This window comes from Chenopodium quinoa, unplaced genomic scaffold (genome assembly GCF_001683475.1).
Source record: "Chenopodium quinoa cultivar QQ74 unplaced genomic scaffold, ASM168347v1, whole genome shotgun sequence".
NCBI classification, from domain to species: Eukaryota; Viridiplantae; Streptophyta; class Magnoliopsida; order Caryophyllales; family Amaranthaceae; genus Chenopodium; species Chenopodium quinoa.
The window spans coordinates 4,754,720-4,775,698 of record NW_018743574.1 but is presented as its reverse complement, the minus strand read 5'-3'; the positions used below and the strand labels follow the sequence as shown (position 1 = coordinate 4,775,698).

The 20,979-nt window shown below is 36.3% G+C and overlaps 1 protein-coding gene across 2 annotated transcripts; it reads right to left on the bottom strand.

The window, feature by feature from the left end:
• Positions 1-8,034: 8,034 nt before the first annotated feature.
• On the bottom strand, positions 8,035-20,562 carry LOC110682217 (calmodulin-binding transcription activator 3-like). Of its 2 annotated transcripts, XM_021858486.1 has the most exons (12): positions 20,292-20,562; positions 16,359-16,478; positions 15,645-15,760; positions 15,264-15,352; positions 14,337-14,379; positions 13,044-13,239; positions 12,316-12,596; positions 10,772-11,161; positions 9,981-10,654; positions 8,812-9,397; positions 8,390-8,713; positions 8,035-8,269 (listed from the first exon to the last, which is right to left on the bottom strand). In XM_021858486.1, exons 1-12 carry the CDS (start codon positions 20,329-20,331, stop codon positions 8,168-8,170), a joined length of 2,961 nt encoding a protein of 986 aa, XP_021714178.1. In that variant the 5' UTR covers positions 20,332-20,562; the 3' UTR covers positions 8,035-8,167. The 2 variants fall into 2 exon arrangements, with proteins under 2 accessions (XP_021714178.1, XP_021714179.1); XM_021858487.1 differs by lacking the exon at positions 20,292-20,562 and having other exon boundaries at positions 15,616-15,760; positions 16,359-16,375.
• Positions 20,563-20,979: the final 417 nt, after the last annotated feature.

Genomic DNA, 20,979 nt, shown 5'->3' with positions numbered 1-20,979 from the left:
TCTTCAATTTTGGAGTTTTTTGACTTTTTTCGCCCGGAAAAAAAAATTGCCGAAATGTTTACCATGGTTCCTCATACTCTCCGATAGTCCAATTGGGTGGGTAGAACCTTTCAATTTGCCATTAAACGACCAATTTATTGATTTACAACTTGCACCGATTTCATTAATCCAAACCTACCACGAACATTTATGACAACATATAATACTCATATATGGTTCCAAACGGCATTATATGACACCAAGATGTATTTCCTAGAATTTCAAGACTTTTCGAAACGAATCCTGAAACCTTCAAAATTTCGCGAAATGCATGGATATTAGTCTTCAATTTTGGATTTTTTTTTGACTTTTTTCGCCCGAAAAATAAAAATTGCCGAAATTTTTACCATGGTCCCTAATACCGTCTGGGAGTCCCATTGAGTGGGTGGAACCATCCAATTTGCCTTAAACGACCAATTTACCGGTTTATAACTTGCACCAATTTCAATAACTCAAGCCTACCACGAACATTGATGACTACAAATAATGATCATGTAAGGTTCGAAACAGCATTATATGACCCCGAGATGTATCCCCTAACATTTCAATATTTTTCGACACCGGGCCTCGAAACTTCCAAAATTTCTCAAAAAGCATGGATATTAGTCTTCAATTTTGGAGTTTTTTTGACTTTTTTCGCCCGGAAAAAAAAATTGCCGAAATGTTTACCATGGTTCCTAATACTCTCCGATAGTCCAATTGGGTGGGTAGAACCTTCCAATTTGCCATTAAACGACCAATTTATTGATTTACAACTTGCACCGATTTCATTAATTCAAACCTACCACGAACATTTATGACAACATATAATAATCATATATGGTTCCAAACGGCATTATATGACACCAAGATGTATTCCCTAGAATTTCAAGACTTTTCGAAACGAGTCCCGAAACCTTCAAAATTTCGCGAAATGCATGGATATTAGTCTTCAATTTTGGAATTTTATTGACTTTTTTCGCCCGAAAATAAAAACTGCTGAAATGTTTACCATGGTCCCTAATACCGTCCAGGAGTCCCATTGAGTGGGTGGAACCATCCAATTTGCCTTTAAACGACCAATTTATCGGTTTACAACTTGCACCAATTTCATTAACTCAAGGCTACCACAAAAATTTATAACAAAAAATAATTATCATATATGGTTTCAAATGGCATTATATGACCCTGAGATATATCCCCTAGAATTACAAGACTTTTCGACACCGGGTCCTAAAACCTCCAAAATTTCTAAAAGAGTGTGGATATTAGCCTTCAATTTCGGAATTTTTTTTACTATTTTTGCCCGGAAATAAAAATTGCCGAAAAGTTTACCATGGTCCCTCATACCCTCTGGGAGTCTAATTGGTTGGTTTGAAACATCAAATTTTGCCTTTAAACAACCAATTTAGCGGGTTACAACTTGCACCGATTTCATATTTCAAGTCTACCACGAACATTTATTACAACAAATAATAATCATATATGGTTCCAAACGACATTATATGACCCCGAGATGTATTCCCTTGAATCTCAAGGCTTTTCGATACCGGGTGATATGTCCATTTTATATAGTGTTTTACCCCCGTCCCTTGGTCGTTATTAGTAGTGTTTTTGGCTCTTTCGGGCCACTTTTATTACTAATTTGTGTTTTCTAGTGTTTTCGTAGTTTTAGTTGTATTTTACAGGAAATTGCACTCTTGGAGCATTTTCCCAGGCTTTATGGGCCAACTACGGAAGCTAAAAGGACACAACCACTTTAGGAGCACAGGATCGGTGAGAGCCGATGATTAAGGACTCGGTAATCGGGAATCCCGAGGCATTTGGACCGAGTGATCGAGACCCTAAGTGGACATCCGGATTAGGCCGAAGAAATAAGCCCAATCGAAGTTCCAAGCCTCGAGGTGAAGCAAGGGCCCGATCGGGCAAGTTTAGCTCGATCGGGCAAGGCGCGCAAGAATATGCAGGTGCGTGGCCAAAGGCGCGCTCGATCAGGTGAGCTGCTAGCTCGATCGGGCGCGGCTGTTGAGAAGAGCAGTGCGAGAAAAAGGCACGCCCGATTGGGCGCGTGTTTCTGGAAGAGCTCTTTTGTTGAGCGATTAGTTTCTAATTAGGAAGTTGTTTTAGTTTTGTTTAAGTACGCCGGAGGACGATTAATTCCACTTATCTTCTTCCTTAGACTTTCTCTCTCTACTTAGGATCTTTTCTCTCTCTCAACTCTTGTTCTTGATTATTTCCATTAATACAGATTAGTTTGGTAACGATTTCTCTTCTCTTAATCTTATTTCCCTTCATCATGACTTATTTGATTGTTTTGATTAGTTTAGTTTTTAATATGTACGAGTAGTTTTATTTCTAGGGTTTATGGGGATCCATAAATAATATGAAGGGGTAATTTATTGTTGGTAATTATCAATGCTAGATTAATTTCCTATTGATTGATTTAATGCTATGTGACTAGATTAAGCCTATCTTTTATGCATGAGTTTGACATCATTGATTCGAGATTCGAGAGATGAGAGTTGATGTTTAGGTCTAGTTTCAATAGGCAGGCTAATTTATAAAGGGTTAAGTCAAGATTTGAGAGATGAGATTTAATACCGGTAGATTAATTCTGTGATTGTAATACGTAGCGAAAGCCCTTTACAATCTGGTTAATTGATGCATTGATGATTGACTATTATTGATTATTGGTATTGCATGATAATTTCTTATTGAATTGTTTTAACGCTTTACAATTGCGGCTTATAAAAGTACAACAATATTGAATTAATGAATCGAGCAGATGTTAATTTGATATTAAAGGCTATTTTCAATAGGAACTTAGATCTAGTAAATTGCGAGAGCCTGTTAGATCTATTTTCGTTAATAAATTGCGAGAGCCTGTTAATCATGTTATTTATGCAATGTCAATGATTGATTATTATGTTTTACCCTGGAGTATTACTTATTGGTGAACCTATGCCCTAGATCCTTTTACATATTGTTTTCTCCCTATTCTCAATCTTAGTTTTTAGTTTCTTACTCAAATATAAATATTGGTTACTTCATAATCTAGATTATTTTAGTTAATTAGGAATAGAAAGATCCGTTTCTCTGTGGATTCGATCCTACTTCCCTATCTACATTAGTTAGAGAATTTCAAGACTTTTCGAAACTGAGTCCCGAAACCTTCAAAATTTCGCGAAATGCATGGATATTAGTCTTCAATTTTGGAATTTTTTTGAATTTTTTCGCTCGAAAATAAAAATTTTCGAAATGTTTACCATGGTCCCTATTGCCGTCCAGGAGTCCCATTGAGTGGGTGGAACCATCCAATTTGCCTTTAAACGACCAATTTACCGGTTTACAACTTGCACCAATTTCAATAACTCAATCCTACCACGAACATTGATGACTACAAATAATGATCATGTAAGGTTCCAAACAGCATTATATGACCCCGATATGTATCCCCTAACATTCTAATACTTTTCGTCACCGGGCCTCGAAACCTCAAAAATTTCTCAAAAAACGTGGATATTAGTCTTCAATTTTGGAGTTTTTTTACTTTTTTCGCCCAGAAAAAAAAATTTGCTGAAATATTTAACATGGTTCCTAATACCCTCCGATAGTTCAATTGGGTGGGTAGAACCTTCCAATTTGCAATCAAACGATCAATTTATCGATTTACAACTTGCACCGATTTCATTAATTCAAACCTACCACGAACATTTATGACAACATATAATAATCATATATGGTTCCAAACGGCATTATATGACACCAAGATGTATTCCATAGAATTTCAAGACTTTTCGACACCAAGTCCCGAAACCTTCAAAATATAGCGAAAAGCATGGATATTAGTCTTCAATTTTGGAATTTTTTTGACTTTTTTTAGCCCGAAAATAAAAATTGCCGAAATGTTTACTATAGTCCCTAATACCTTACGAGAGTCCCATTGAGTGGGTGGAACCATCCAATTTGCCTTTAAACGACCAATTTACCGATTTACAACTTGCACCGATTTCATTAACTCAAGCCTACCTCGAACATTGATGACTACAAATAACGATCATATAAGGTTCCAAAAAACAGCATTATATGACCCCAAGATGTATCCCTCAACATTTCAAGACTTTTCGACACCAGGCCAGGAAACCTCCAAATTTTCTCAAAAAGCGTGGATATTAGTCTCCAATTTTTGAATTTTTTAACTTTGTTTTCGCCCAGATATAAAAATTTCCAAATGTATACCATGGTTCCTAATACCTCCTAAAAGTCCAATTGGGTTGGTGGTACCATCCAATTTTGCCTTTAAACGACAAATTTACCGATTTACAACTTGCACCGATTTCATAAAATCAGGCCTACCACGAACATTAATGACTACAAATAATGATCATATAAGGTTCCAAACCGCAGTATATGACCCCGAGATGTATCCCCCAACATTTCAAGACTTTTCGACAGCGGGCAGGAAACCTCCAAATTTTCTCAAAAAGCGTGGATATTAGTCTCCAATTTTTGAATTTTTTGACTTTTTTCGCCCAGATATATAAATTGCCGAAATATATATCATGGTTCCTAATACCCTCCAAAAGTCCAATTGGAATGGTGGTACCATCCAATTTTGCCTTTAAACGACAAATTTACCGATTTACAACTTGCACCGATTTCCTTAACTTAAGCCTACCACGAACATTGATGACTTCAAATCATGATCATATTAGGTTCAAAACTTCATCATAAAACCCCGAGATGTATCCCCTAACATTTTAACACTTTTCGACACCGGGCCACGAAACCTCCAAAATTTCTCAAAAAGCGTGGATATTAGTCTCCAGTTTTGGAATTTTTGGACTTTTTTTTCGCCCGGATATAAAGATTGCCGAAAGGTTTACCATGGTCCCTAATGCCGTCCGGGAGTCCCATTGAGTGGGGGAACCATCCAATTTGCCTTTGAGCTACCAATTTATCGGTTTACAATTTGTACAGATTTCATTAACTCATGCCTACCACGAACATTGATGACTACAAATAATGATCATGTAATGTTCCAAACAACATAATATGATCCCGAGATGTATCCCCTAAAATTTCTAGACTTTTCGACACCGGGGCCCGAAACCTCCAAAATTTCTCAAAAGCGTGGATATTAGTCTTAAATTTCGGAATTTTTTGATTTTTTTCACCGGAAATAAAATTTTCGAAATATTTACCATGGTTCCTAATAATCTCCGATAGTCCAATTGGGTCGGTGGAACCTTCCAATTTGCCTTTAAACGACAAATTTACCGATTTACAATTTGCAAAGATTTCATTTACTCAAACCTACCACGAACATTTATGACAAAATATAATAATCATTTATGGTTCCCAACTGCATTATATGATACAAAGATGTATTCCCTAGAATTTCAAGACTTTTCGACACCGAGTCCAGTAACCTTCAAAATTTCGCGAAATGTGTGGATATTAGTCTTCAATTTTGAATTTTTTTTAACTTTTTTTCGCCAAAAAATAAAAATTGCCGAAATGTTTACCATGGTCCCTAATACCGCCCGGTAGTCCCATTGAGTGGGTGGAATTATCCAATTTGCCTTTAAAAGACCAATTTACTGGTTTACAACTTGCACCGATTTCATTAAATCAAGCCTACCACGAACATTGATGACAACAACTAATGATCATGTAAGGTTCCAAACAGCATTATATGACCCTAAGATGTATCCCCTAACATTTCAAGACTTTTCAACACCGGGACTCGAAACCTCAAAAATTTCTCAAAAAGCGTGTATATTAGTGTTCAAATTTGGAATTTTTTGACTTTTTTCGTCCGGAAAAAAAATTGCCGAAATATTTACCATAGTTCCTAATACCCTCCGATATTCTAATTGGTTGGGTGGAACCATCTAATTTGCCTTTAAACGCCAAATTTATCGATTTACAACTTGTACAGATTTCATTAACTCAAACCTACAACCAACATTTATGACAACATATAACAATCATATATGGTTCCAAACGGCTTTATATGAAACCAAGATGTATTCCCTGGAACTTCAAGACTTTTCGACACCGAGTCCTGAAACCTTTAAATTTCGCGAAATGCTTGGATATTAGTCTTCCATTTTGAATTTTTTGACTTTTTTTCGCCCGAAAATAAAAATTTCCGAAATGTTTACCATGGTCCCTAATACCGTCCGGGAGTCCCATTGAGTGGGTGGAACCATCCAATTTTCCTTTAAACAACCAATTTACCGGCTTACAACTTGCACTGATTTCATTAACTCAAGCCTAGCTCGAACATTAATGTCTACAAATAATGATCATATAAGGTTCCAAACAACATTATATGACCCCGCGATGTATCCCCCAAAATTTCAAGACTTTTTGACACCGGACCCCGAAATTCCAAAATTTCTCAAAAAACGTGGATATTAGTCTTCAATTTTGGAATTTTTTGACTTTTTTCGCCGGGAAATAAAAATTGTCGAATTGTTTACCATGATTCCTAATATCATTCGATAGTCCAATTGGGTGGGTGGAACCATCCAATTTGCCTTTAAACGACAAATTTACCGATTTACAACTTGCACCGATTTCATTAATTCAAACCTACCACGAACATTTATGACAACATATAATAATCATATATGGTTCCAGACGGCATTATATGACACCAAGATGTATTCCATAGAATTTCAAGACTTTTCGACACCGAGTCTCGAAACCTTCAATATTTCGCGAAATGCGTGGATATTAGTCTTCAATTTTTTAATTTTTAACTTTTTTTCGCTTGAAAAAAAAATTGAGGAAATATTTACCATGGTCCCCAATACCGTCCGGGAGTCCCATTATGTGGGTGGAACCATCCAATTGTCCTTTAAACGACCAATTTACCGGTTTACAACTTGCACCAATTTCAATAACTCAAGCCTACCACGAACATTGATGACTACAAATAATGATCATGTAAGGTTCGAAACAACATTATATGACCCCGAGATGTATCCCCTAACATTTCAATATTTTTCGACACCGGGCCTCGAAACCTCCAAAATTTCTCAAAAAGCATGGATATTAGTCTTCAATTTTGGAGTTTTTTTGACTTTTTTCGCCCGGAAAAAAAAATTATCGAAATGTTTACCATGGTACCTAATACCCTCCGACAGTCCAATTTGGTGGGCGGAACCATCCAATTGTCCTTTAAACGCCAAATTTACCGATTTACAACTTGCACCGATTTCATTAACTCAAACCTACCACGAACATTTATGACAACATATAATAATCATATATGGTTCCAAACGGCATTATATGACACCAATATGTATTCCCTGGAATTTCAAGACTTTTCGCCACTGAGTCCCGAAACCTGATTATAACCCGCAAATTATTGACTTGGACCGAACCCGACTTGAACCCGAGAATGACCCGACTTGAAAATGACCCAACCTGATTATAATTTGCAAATTATTGACTTGAACCAAACTTGACTCAAACCCGAGTATGACCCGACTTGATTATAATCTGCATATTATTGACTTGAATCGAACCCGACTCAAACCCGAGAATGACCCGACTTGATTATAATCTGCATATTATTGACTTGAATCGAACCCGACTCAAACCCGAGAATGACCCGACCTGATTCTAACCCGCAAATTATTGACTTGAACCGAACCTGTCTCGAACCCGAGAATTACTCTAACCCGTTTGAACTCGTGAACACCCGAATTATACCCGCCTTTTGTTCACCCGACCCGAATGTAACCCGACCTGTTATTAACCTGACCCAAAATATGACCCGACGTGACCCAACTCAAGCATGACCCAACCCAAACCCGACCCGCATAGGTTATGGAATTAATTTGAATTGACCCAACCCGAGTTAACCCGTCCACTCTTACACGACCCAAACCTGACCCGTTTACTCAAATTGACAGCTCTAGGTGCCACATGAACGTTCTGTTACTAAATAATTGTATCATTTCTCTATTGAATGTCAAAACTTAACAAAAAAAAAAATTAAAGTAAAAAATTGTTGGAAACATCTTAATATGTACTTAAACAATATACATAATCCTACTCTCATAGTGAACATATATACAATTATTGGTGCTACTTAGTCAGCTAAGTTAGATACATCTCTTGGTGTTTCCTAAGGTGTGGTGCCATCATTCAGCAATCTATCAAGATCAACCAGGTCATCACCCATTGAGGTTGCAGCATATGCCCCATCAATAGCATTACTACATCCATCCTACAAAAAAAAAAAAAAAAAAAAAAAAAAAAAAAAAAAAAAAAACTGTATTTTTTTAGCACAAAAACACGAGTGATGGCGGATTATACACTTGCATGCTCTAGTTAAGTGCCTACGTACCTTCATGTCCTTGATCTCTGAGACAGCGGTAAGCAGCCTGCGGTATTGGTCTCTTGCTTCTGGATAACGAACCATTGACTTTACCCTGGATAAAGCTTTCTGCAGTCTTTGTTCAGTTTGTTTCCTACCTTCCTTGAAAAAATCGTAGTCATCCTCGAAAGATTTGCCCTCAGACTGTGGCTTTGTCACAGGCAATGACTCGGATTTAAACCCACGTAACCCACTTTTTTTTCTTCTCCAACGAAGGATTACCTTTTCCACAATACCAACCGACCATACAAATGCTTTGTAGTGTTTTCTTACCTGGTGTCCTCTAACATGGGCCTGTTTCCATAGAAATATAATATTAATTCAGGACTGATTAATTATTAAGAATTTCAGGCAGAACTACAAAGCCAAGTATTAATAAAGACAACACTCACCTGGATTTTAACAATCTTTTTCCTGAGTGTAATGAACTCTCTTCTCCCTTTCCAACTGCGGAACTTATTCTGTATTCTGACAGCAGCAGCATGCACCGGCTCATCATGTTGACCCCGCTTGGGGGAGTTCAAGGTAACTGCTGAGAGAGCATATTCATCTGGGGTTTCCTTTTTATCATTACCAAACTCCCTCCTTCGATTCCTCTTGAAAGAATGTGATCTAAAGACTTGATGAATTCGCGCAGCAGCTTGGGAGGCATTGCAAACAGCTGCTAAAGAGTCCTTTAATGAAAGTCCATCAAGATTGACTCCCTTGCTGATCGGGGTAGCAGTCCGTTCCGTCGCAGTTAATACAGAGGTCATTCCAAGTACCTCTACTGTACTGTCCTGTTTGAATTTATCCTTCAATGTCAGACATTCGAGATGGGCACTCAAGGCTGATTCTGCCAGAAATCCAGAAATCCCTTTATGACCATTTTCTGAGGCCAAGTCAGCAGGTGTTCTGCCCATTGGATATGTTGGGGAAGGATCTGTTAATGCCCCGGCAGATGCACCCAGAGAGATGAGATAAACAACTGTACGCTCCCTTGACCCAAAATTCAAATAAAAATGAACAGTGAGAGATAAAAATTATTCTTAACTAGCAAAGATAAAAATTATTCTTAACTAGCAAGCCAATACAGACTTACAGAGTGATCACATTATCTTTCAGAATTCAAAGGGGAGGAGGGGAAGGGGTGGAAAGAGGGCTGACAGCTGTAAGAGAATCACACAGTAGTATTAAAGTGCAATCTTCTATGTTTGTGGATTTTGATTGAGATTTTTTTTTTTTTTCCTATTCTTTGGTAGGGGGTAGGAATGGTGGTGAGATATTGTAAGCACGCAACCATGCAAAAAAAAAAAAAAAAAAAACTCTTCGCTACCACAGTTATTGAGGAGGACTACTAATCTCAATTTTAAAAATACAAGGACCCAATTTCCTTCTAAACCCTGCAAATTCAACTAGTTTGACTATCAAACCAGACAAATTGAAGAATTTTCTCAATCCCTAGTTAAAGCCAATCACTAAGGATATAGAACTATAATCTTAAAGAAGGTAACAAAAGAAAGAATAATACAATGCATACCACTGAGATTATAAAACATACAAAACTAGTAGTCGCTCTTACCTGCCATAATATGCTGCCCAATGCAGAGCAGTCCACCCACGCACATCACGGAAGTTGATACTTATACCAGCAGCTACAGTTAGGGAGATGGCCCAGTCATATCCAAGAGCAGCTGCAAAATGTAGCACACCCTGGCCATTCTCATCCAAAACACGGGGACCTTTTCCGCCTTCAGTTCTCTTACATAGAAGCCACTCACAAAACCTCTCTTTTATAATCTTTTCAGCAAGCCTATCCTTCAATTCACCCAGAGAAAACTCCTCCTTGGAAGAAAGTTCCAGTATGTGGAACCATTCATTGTCATTTCCCTTCTGCAATGACGTGATTTCATGATCCAAATCTGAGTTTCCATCCCCATTGCAAGGCACAATATTCTGACGATAGCTGGAACCCAATGAGAGTAATTTGCAAAATTTTATTTGAATCAAAGAGGTTGCATCAACAGCATGCATAAACTTATCCTGGTATTCAAACTCCCTCACTTCACTACATGCTAATCTATTAGAGCATGTTACATAAAACGGAACTCTACCCACACAATGTGGGGGTGCATGGCAACGTAGGGCACCATCAGCTATAACCTCAGCTGGTACTTCCACTTCACCAAACATACATGACCACTGACAATTTTCTGCACCTAGCCGAGTCTTCATAAATTTCCCAGTAATTAAAACCTATACAAAATGAAAATTATTATTGAACTATTCAGAAAGATATTAGCAATCATATGATACAAACCAAACTGTCCTACGAATATCATGGCATACATAAAAGGTTTCAAGCTATTATACCTTAGTTTCAGAGCCAGCATATCCCCAATTTGGTGCAAAATCAATAATCTTAAAATGCTGGTCCTGTGAAAGTGAGGGACCAATAGTGTAAGAGTCGAACTCGTCTTGAGGAGGAAGATTTGGACAATCACTTCTCTTGTCATCAGCATCCCAATATGCACCAGATGATGGTTTGACTGGTTCCACATCTTCAAGTTCTTTGCACATCCACTGGCTGAAGCTGTCAATCTTCGGTAGAGTTTCATCTTTAACAGGTCTATCTAATAAAGTTCTAGCAGAAGAAAAGTGGCTAGAATTTTTCACACCAGTCAGATTGCTCACTACATCTACTTGATCTTCTTTGCATGCTAAAGCAGAAGGCTCAGTTTGATAATCCATGGCATGCATAGCCTGTTCATCCATACACATAGTATCAATTACAAGGTAGTCATGTAGTATCGACATAATTGTGTTTCAGTGTATAAGCTGAGTACAGATGCATTGCACCTTGACAGCTACCCAAAATCATTGAAGACATATAAAATACCTTAATTATAACAACACTGCAGGAGAGAAAATGGGGGAACATCAATACGTCATGCCATAATAAAACTTTCTGCTTACTTTAAAATTGGACCTAAAGAGAATAATAAACTATCGAGACAGCACCACTAATGGTGGAAGCTTCTCCATCCTACTTGATGATTACAAGAAAAATAGCCAGTGAGATTTGGGGAGGGCTTAGATACACTACTCACTACTGTATAATACAGAGATGTAAACATAAAATTATCTATTTTTATTTTTTAAAAAAATTACCTTGATATAGGGAGATTCTTAAAAAAATAAAAAAAATAAAAAAAACACCCTTCATAAATAATTGTTTTAGAATTTACCACTTTCAGCAACCTAAAATGGTCATATCCTTAGATATATAAGTAAAAAAAAATTATTCTAACTTATACAAGGTGGTTTCTTAAAATGCAAATACTTAGAATGAGGTTTTTGTAGACATGGTAGCTATTTGATTATAAATAAAGGATTTATCTCACTTGAGGGGATGCTTGAGTTCCCCGAATTTTTTCAGTTATAATGCTTGCTGTTAATCATCTTATACTCATTTAGACATATCGCCCATATGCATGGCTGTCCACTTGGCCACCTAATTGTCATTTATTTGGCTACAAAGTTTAAAATAAAACCAAAAAACTCACCCCATTCCCAACACAGCATGATGAAACCCAAAGGAAAGGGATAAATAATAATAATGATTAAGTTTTTTTTTTTTTTTTTTGGACAAATAATAATGATAAAGCTATAGAAGAGGTATGGGAGTCGAATGGTCAGAACTCTCAGGAAGGTAACAATACAATACATTCAAAAAGTATAGGTAACAAAATCAAAGGTTGCAGAATCAGATTAGGTAGTAAAGTTGTTGTGCTAAATTCTGAAAGGCCATAAATTTTACAAAAAAAGGACCACTACAGACATTTGCTGCTAATTAATTAAAGGACAACCTATCTGAGGCAAGAAGAAACCATAACATAACCATATAGAAGTATCACCTGCCACTCTTCTGAGCCTTGAGCAAGATCCCTTGATGCCTGGGTTTCACAACAGGGATCTGTCAACAAAAGTTTTGTGATCACATTTTCTTGTTTAGAGTTGGTGTGCACAGAATCTGATTGTACATTTAAGATGGAGGATTCTAATGATGCAAATTGCACTCTGACATTATGATTTTCCAAAACATTCTCCCATCCCCATGGCTCATTCTGATGCTTTTGTACTGGTCTATCTACATCAATCTCCAGAGAAGAAACAGTGGTTGACTTTGCTTGATTCCCTGTTAATCAGTGCAAATTCCACAGCTCAGATGATGTATATCCTTAATGACTTGGCTATAATTTGAGAATTAAAACAAAAGAAAATGAGAAACTATTTGAGCAATAAGAAACAAAAAACAAGGCAGTTCCAGAAAGAAAATGAACAGGCAGGGTCTCATTTATCAAACTAAATGACAGCGACTCCAACAAAGAGAGATGTCTTGAACTTGCTAGTAAAGTAGTAAGTGTTGTGAAACATGTCAGTTTATATCAAATTTAGGTCAATGGACATTTTTTTTTTTATTACATACTCACCCCATAGAGGAATACCAAAAAAAAAAAAGAAAAAAAAGAAAAAAAGGTGTGCTTTAAGCTGTAAGTGAAAATATTACAGAAGTTGATTTTTCATAGAAGCTTTTTAGGCAGAGTGTAAGATTTACAGAACATGTAATGGACAGAAAGCATACCTGACTCAGCATCTTCATAATTTGATGCTTGAGGGCTTCTGCTATCATTGTTTTGAGAAAGCATTGGACAACAATTTTGCTGCAGGCCTGAATTTAAGGAACTTTCTGCCTCAGAATTGCATATAATTTGTTTATTTTGGGTATTTGCAATATCCTCTTCAGTCTCTTTAAAGCGGTTAAAGGCTGTCCTGTATCCCTAATAAATGACAGACAACACAGAAACGCTTATGGTTTACTATAGATGTTAGAAATGGATTGGGAAAGACTTAATTAATAATCTTCTCCTTCCCACAATAGAACCAGAAACAGGAGTTGTGAAGAGAGTTAAGAGCAGCTACTGCACAAGAGGCGAAAACACTATTTCTCGTATTATCCATCTACCACCCGAGCTAATGCAGTGGATCCGGGTCCAGCAGTCCTTTTACAAGATAACTTTGAAATTTGAGAAAAGCTTATAATTGGACAGGAAAACCCATATATGCTACTAATCAAAGCAAAAGTCATTGCTCTCTCATGTTAGCTTTTCCTTTGATTTTGCCTTCACATAGAGAACAGAGACCCAAATGCACATTCATATAGAGCTAATTACCTTCTTCAACAAATATATATGGTAACGCCAAAAACTTCCATATGTTAAAAGTTTACTACCAAGCTATGCTACTTGGACTCGGATGAACTGTCAAATTAGACACGGGTGTCCAAGCATCGGGCTCGCCCATTTTCTTGGAAAAAGTTGTGTTTTTAGTTAAAAATCAAGTGTCCAAGTGTCGGTGTCGGTGTCTGACTGTCATGTCGACACGGACACATGAGATAAATGAAAGAGTCATAGCTACCAAGTGATACAACTTTAAAGGAATAACACATTCATTGCAAAAGTCATTTATACTAGAAGCTCTTATTTACATGATGAAGATCAATTTATCATTTAAAAACTCTAAATTAAATAAATAGTTGTTGCAAGTATGAAACTATTACCTCTTTCTCAAATAGCCCTACCACGAAATTACACCTTTTTCACACATGATACCCCAGATTTAAGATTTACAAGGAGCATTAATACAAAAGTTAAGAGAAATAGGAAAATTCTCGGTGGTTGCACGCATTTATTAGCCCTTTTATTTTATTTTCATTTTTGTAAGAATTATGGTGTTTTTTGGTATCTTTGAATAGAGAGAGTATTTACAGAAGTGCAATCCATATCTATTCAACTTGTATTTAACATCTGACACGGTGGCATCATGCAAGCATTATTGTAGTAACTTGTGAATATAACAACAAAGTTTGGGGGCTAACCTTCACTTCCCTATAGTGAACAAGTACAATGTGCGAGAGCTCCCTGCAGAAAAAAGAAGGTTAAGAAAACTGAGACGCATCAAACACAGCACACAATAAAAGCAAAGAGACCACGAATCTCTGACATAATTTTAAGTTTACGAATGACTCAGCATGAGAATCTCGTTGCCTAGTCAACAAGCTGGAACTCAGGAGTCCTACTGTTTCGATTTCCATCAAATAATAATGTTGCAAATTGTAATCATCCACTCTCAAAAAGACTAACCTGGTAGCACTGCCACAAACCCACCACTACCACCACATCATGGCTGAACAACTATCACCATTCCCTTGTCTGAAAAACTTCCAACATTATGGCTGAATGACGTGGGTGCAAGGAGATAAACAATGAAAGGAAAGGAGAGAAGAGAGTGTGAAGACAGTGAGAAGAAGACGATGATGAGAAGAAAGGAGTAGAACCAAGAGATGAAAAGAGTTTTTAGGGTTAATAACTGCAATGGTTAGGAATCCATTCTATTCTTCTACCTAACTTAAAACCATTTAATTTCTTCTTTAAAATTTGAGCCAAACGAGCTCTTAGAGTGAGGAAAAAGCGAGTTTAAAGCATGACTACCATTTGTGATAGATGAAATGCATTCTGCACAAATTAGCAAATGTAAAAGCTGACAGGCAAAATAAATGCTTCATCAGGGCCAACATAACCCAATGGCATGTAAAGAGCCTGAAGAACATAGATGGATAGGAAGGAGGAAAAAAAAAACAAAAACTACTACTTTTCTCCTTTATGTATACTATTGAGTGTGTAAATGCGTTATGGACATTAAGGTAGTACAAAAATTAAAGCGAGGATGCCCAGATGGCCATATGTGCAAGCCAGAAATCAAATATGACTAGCAGTTCAATAATTCAAGAGCTTATTATACTCACTCTTTTAACATCCAATAGCTTCTTCTCTGAAAATTTTCATTGTCTTCTCCATGTGCATAGTAGCAGTGCAACACATCAATACTCCCTGCCTACACATTGACATTAATAATAACCACAAAGTAGGATTTAACATGAAAGAAAAAGGCATTTTAAGGAATTTCTGGCAGATAAGATGACAGCATATCAAGACGACAAGTTTTTCTTGCCAAATAAAAAAGTGCTCCTACAACCTAGCCCTCCCCTACCCCACCCCCACCCCCACCCCCCCACCCCCCCAAAAAAAACCTCCAAATTCATACTTAGAAAATAATATCAAAATGAAACATAATAAGTTAACACAGAGTCGAATGACCTAAAAGTAACTAGTCATCTGCCTCTTGCCTTCAGCCTCTCGTGAGCCTCTTTAACCGTCTTTCCGTCTTTTTTCTTTTTCCAACTATGACCATCTTTCCTAAAGTATCTTAGCACTTTTTTGTCAAACAAAAAGAGTGCACCACCTGTAATGAAATTGCGTATCAGCAATGAGTCAATGACATTCCTAAATAAAAATTCAAAATTGATGCACCAGTTGAAAAGCAATTCAACCTAAGAAAAGCATATTAGATAATAATACAATAATAACAAAATTATATGACTAGAATCAATAAGTAATGAGTGGATTAAGAATGCACAAAGAGAAGAAAAAAACTATAGCAGCAGAATCAGATATATACTGGAGACCTGGATAGAGAGATTCAAAGAAGAGTAGTAATGACAAATATGAAAATATACAGACACATGAAACACATTTATGTAGAATTGATTGCAAATTAAAGTGCTAGAATATTATCTGGTAAAGGGAGAAAAAAAAAATTGTAGTTTAATCATCACAAACAGAAGTTTTGCAATCAAACAGAAGAACATAATATATGGGGGCAGTTGGGCACATAACAGCACAAAATTCAAACCTCCAGATGTTTTAATTTTCTCTGATCATGGATATTGCAAGCTACAGAAACAATAGACTTTACCATGACATGTAAAAAATTCATTAGATACTAAACCACAAATAAAAATAAGACAAGGAGTCAAGGACAGGAGAGCAAACAGTCATACTTGGAGGCAAGTTGGGAGGTTCTGGTGCAATATTAAATCTCTTATAATTCTGAAGAATCTCGCAAATTTCAGGTGTCCGCAACCACCGATGTTGAGCTTCAAAGAGAATTTGTTCAATGTCTGCATTCCACACAAAGTACAAATTTAAGAAAACGGGTAAATTAGATGCTTAAAGGCGAATTGGATGGTTCCACCCACCCAATTGGACTAACAGAGGATACTGAAGTCTATAGGAAGCATCTCATCAATTTTTTTTCCCGAGTAAAAAATAGTCAAAATTTTCCAAAACTGAAGGCTATAATTCACGCTTTTGGGGCAATTTCGGAGGTTTCAGGGCCCGATGTCGAAAAGTCTCGAAATACTAGGGAATATATCCTGGGGTCATTTAATGTCATTTGAAACCATATATGATCATTATATGTTGTCATAAATGTCCGAGGTAGCCTTGAGTTTATGAAATCGGTGCAAGTTGTAAATAGGTAAATTGACAGTTCAAAGGCATATTGGATGGTTTTACCCATCCAAATGGACTCTCAGAGTATATTAGGGTCCGTGGGAAGTATATCGGGGAAAAAAATTCCGGGTCCAAAAAAGTGAAAAAATGTCCAAAATTGAAGGCTATAATTCACACTTTTGGGTCAATTTTTGACATTTTTTCAAAAAATGAAGTGAATGTTTGGGGTGAGTCCTGGGGTCATATAAGGTGGTTTGAAACCATAAGACACCTATAAAGATGTCTATAAAGTACCAAGAATAAATTTTGTTTCTATTTTGAAATTCATGAAATTTTAAAATATAATGATGTCATATAAGTATAATGATGTGATGTGTGTGATTTGACTATAATGATGTCATATAAATATAATGATGTCACATACAGACTAGGCACGATCAATGAGACCATGAGAATAAGGGGAACCGGAGAATCTACACACTTCAATACAATGTCAATGCCAAAATATTCAAAATGATAGATAAGATAAAAGCAAAGGAGTTGATTCGAACCATGGACATGTACACACACCCACAAATTCACTGCACACAAGAAACAATGGGCAGAAGGGATAGGCAACAGGCCAACAACAAATTAAACCGAAGAAATCACCTTTAGCAAGAGGAAAAACATGCAAGCACCCATATTTTAATCCCTTTTCTTCTTCAAAAAAAATAAAGACAAAAAACACTGCAATTATCTTTCTTTGTTTCTTACAAAAGGAACAACACTTTTTCTGTTGAAAAAAAAGAAAATCACCTATGCAAATTCTCGTTACAGAAAGCCCCATTTAAAGTCAAAAGCGGCTTTCCATTTGCTAAGCACTTTTTTCACCACGATATCACCTTCTCTTCAACAACTAAAAATTGAGCAATCTAGATAATAGCCCTTTTTTAAAAAATTACATTTTATTTTAGGATACAATTTCTGTAATATATGCTCATGAATTGTGCTACACCCACTGCTTTTGGTTCTTGAGATGATACTATTACTATAACCTCCTATGAGTAGATATTGTTTTGTTTTTATAATAGCTTGGATTATATCCTTTTAAAGCAATCTCTCTCCTATATACCTTAACGCTTTGTTTGGATAGCAAAGAAGGAAGGAAAAGAAGGGGAGGGAAAATAGAGGAAGGGAAGGGAAAAGAAAGGGAGGGGGAGGTGAGCTCCATTTTCCCTCCAAATCTCTCCAATTTTGGAGAGATTATGGTTATTATAGAGAAAGGGAAAATGGATCCCTCCCTCTCCTTCCCCTTCCTTCCCCCACTCTTTTACCCAAACAAGAGATTTTGTCCCCCTCCATTTCTCTTCTCTTCTTTTCCTTCCATTTCTTCCAATCCAAACAAAGTGTAAATGTCTTCCACTACAAAAGAAGTTGTAAGTATACGGAGTTGGTTCTATAATAACTAGTGACAGATTAGCCAAAAAAAAAAAACATTTTTCTTCATGTAACCTTCTTTGGTTTGTTATTATCATTATTGATCCTTAATTTTTGACTTCAATCAAGCTCTTGCTTGGTGCTAAATTATAGGAGTTAGACTTGGACTTGTCGTTCAATTTGTGTTTTGTTTCATAATTAGATGTCATATCTATGAACTTAAACATCATTACCCATTTTCCCATAGTTTTTGCACAAAGAATCTCAAAAAAATATCCTTGAGTTGTCAAGAATGTTTTCTGATATTCACTCAAAATCAAAGACACAACAACTCATGCCTCATCATCAATCTTAATTGTTTCTCTTGAATACAATACATCAAAGAATAAATTATTTATTAATGCAAAAAAAGGTAACCATTAAGCAAAATAACTAATAATAACAGGAATGATATAAACAATCTTATACTAAATAATAAGCTAAAAGTGGATATATTGACCGCTTAAATAAAAAATTGATCAATGCATGGTTTGTCATCAGTTCAAAAATTAATACTCGTTAGTCGTTACTGTGAGATACTGTAAACTCCTTGATTAGAATGATTTACATTGATCAATATTTATAGGGTTACAATGAGAAACCTAATCATATTAGGTAACTATAAGATATGTACAGCTATCAAAGATAATCTTATACAAAATATATCCTAAACCTAGGATGAGAATATTCTATGGATATTCTCTATCACACCCCCGCAGTCAGAGCGGGAGAAAATCGGATGATCAGACTGGATCTGAATCACGCATCGAACGGTAAGGATAATATAGTAACCCATGATCAAAAGAGAAGTAGTAGACGTGTGATGGTGATGACGATGAGAAGCAACAACCACGACCTACGTATAGTAGAGATATGCGCTTTTAGGCCGAAGGAGAAGAGTCACGCATATACTTGGGCCAAGTTTGCAGATCCAGAGAAGAATAAGTTAACGGATCAAACCATCATCGAGGAGAAGACACTACACTACTACGTGAAATCACAGTTGATGAAAAACAAAAAAAATTGCGCAAGAAAAGATTAAATCCCACCGCTTGAAATTAATCAATTCTCAAAAGAGAAACCAGGTACCAAGAATTAATACTCCACAAAGATTCCAAGTGCTGCAACAATAAAAGGAGCTAGCTTGATAGCAAAAGAGATGTGCAAAAGTTGACCTTATTGTGATATACCACCACCAAAACAAAATCTATGTGATTATGTGTAAAAAAAAAAACCAATGAGGCAATGTAAGAATCATTGTTGGTCATGGGGAGGTGGAAATAGAGTGTGGCACATGGAGTAGGTTGGCAGATGTGGTTACTACCAGTAGTGGGAGGCGGTAGTGTATGCGATTGCCAACAACGATGGAGGAGGCTTTTGCAATTGCTACTGTTGGTAGGAGGCGCAAGGTTATATAAAGATTCTAAAAAAAACTTTGAGAAAAGAAAAAAAATCTATATGTGTGTTTGGAGAAGCATAAAAAACTTTGTATATCCCGCCGGTGGGTTTAATTTTCTAACCCACCGGCAGGGTGAGAATTTTTGTATATGATCCCAAAATCTAACCTAAGGTGTGATACCATGTGAAGATACTGTAAACTCCTTGATTAGAGTGATTTCCATTGATCAATATTTATAGGGTTACAATGAGAAACCTAATCATATTAGGTAACTATAAGATATGTACAGATATCAAAGATAATCTTATACAAAATATATCCTAAACCTAGGATGAGAATATTCTATGGATATTCTCTATCAGTTACCAATTTACACATGCAACCCTTTCTAATAAAAATCAAATGAAATCAACAATATTGCATCTCTTTAGAAATTCATGCATCGCATATACAAGCAATCAATTAATTAAGAAATCACTCTTACAATTTTCCAGAAAAAAATGAATATAATACAATTCTACGTCATTATACAATGCAAAATTGCAATTAAATTAATTTACAATAACATTAATTGATTCGGGTGAAGAGCTGAAGAGAGAGAAAGAGATGAAAGATATCTCACCTAATTGATTGCCGAATTCCAAATGATTCGATTGAGCCATAAGAAACCCTAATAATAATCAGCGAAAATGAAGAAAGGGTTTTGAAATTTTAAGGCGTTTGATTTGGGGAAGAAATGAGAAGATGATGGAATTCAAACAAAATGATGCAGTGACCACCGCGGAAGAAACAAAGAAGATTTTTTGGAGGGGAAAAACAAACAAAAGACCGCGGAGCCGCGTTTTGAGTACAGAGTTAGCGACTACACCACACCGTATGATATTTTCTCGTTATTTAGACACCATGTGGAACAGCTTGATGTATCTAAAGATGGTCCTAGCCTCCTAGGCCGTATCGGGTTGTGCCTCATGTCAGGCCCGATTCACGAGTTTCGTGTCGTACCATGTTGAAGAATGGTCTCGAGATCAGGTTTATATTTATGGTCCCTCATTTAAAAATGAACATTTACTATAACAAAAATGAACATTTTTTCACTGAACGTTTTTTACAATAATTTTGTATTTTTCAATAATTAAATGTTTATCTTTATGCAGTATGATGTTTATTTTTAATATAAAATATATGTTCATTTCCATGTCGTATGATATTCATTCTAAAATTATTCTGTGAAGCCTTTATTGCTTGCCCAATTGAATAGCCATTGTCATTGCCTTACCTTTTGCAATTTCAATAGACCACCACGCCTTAAC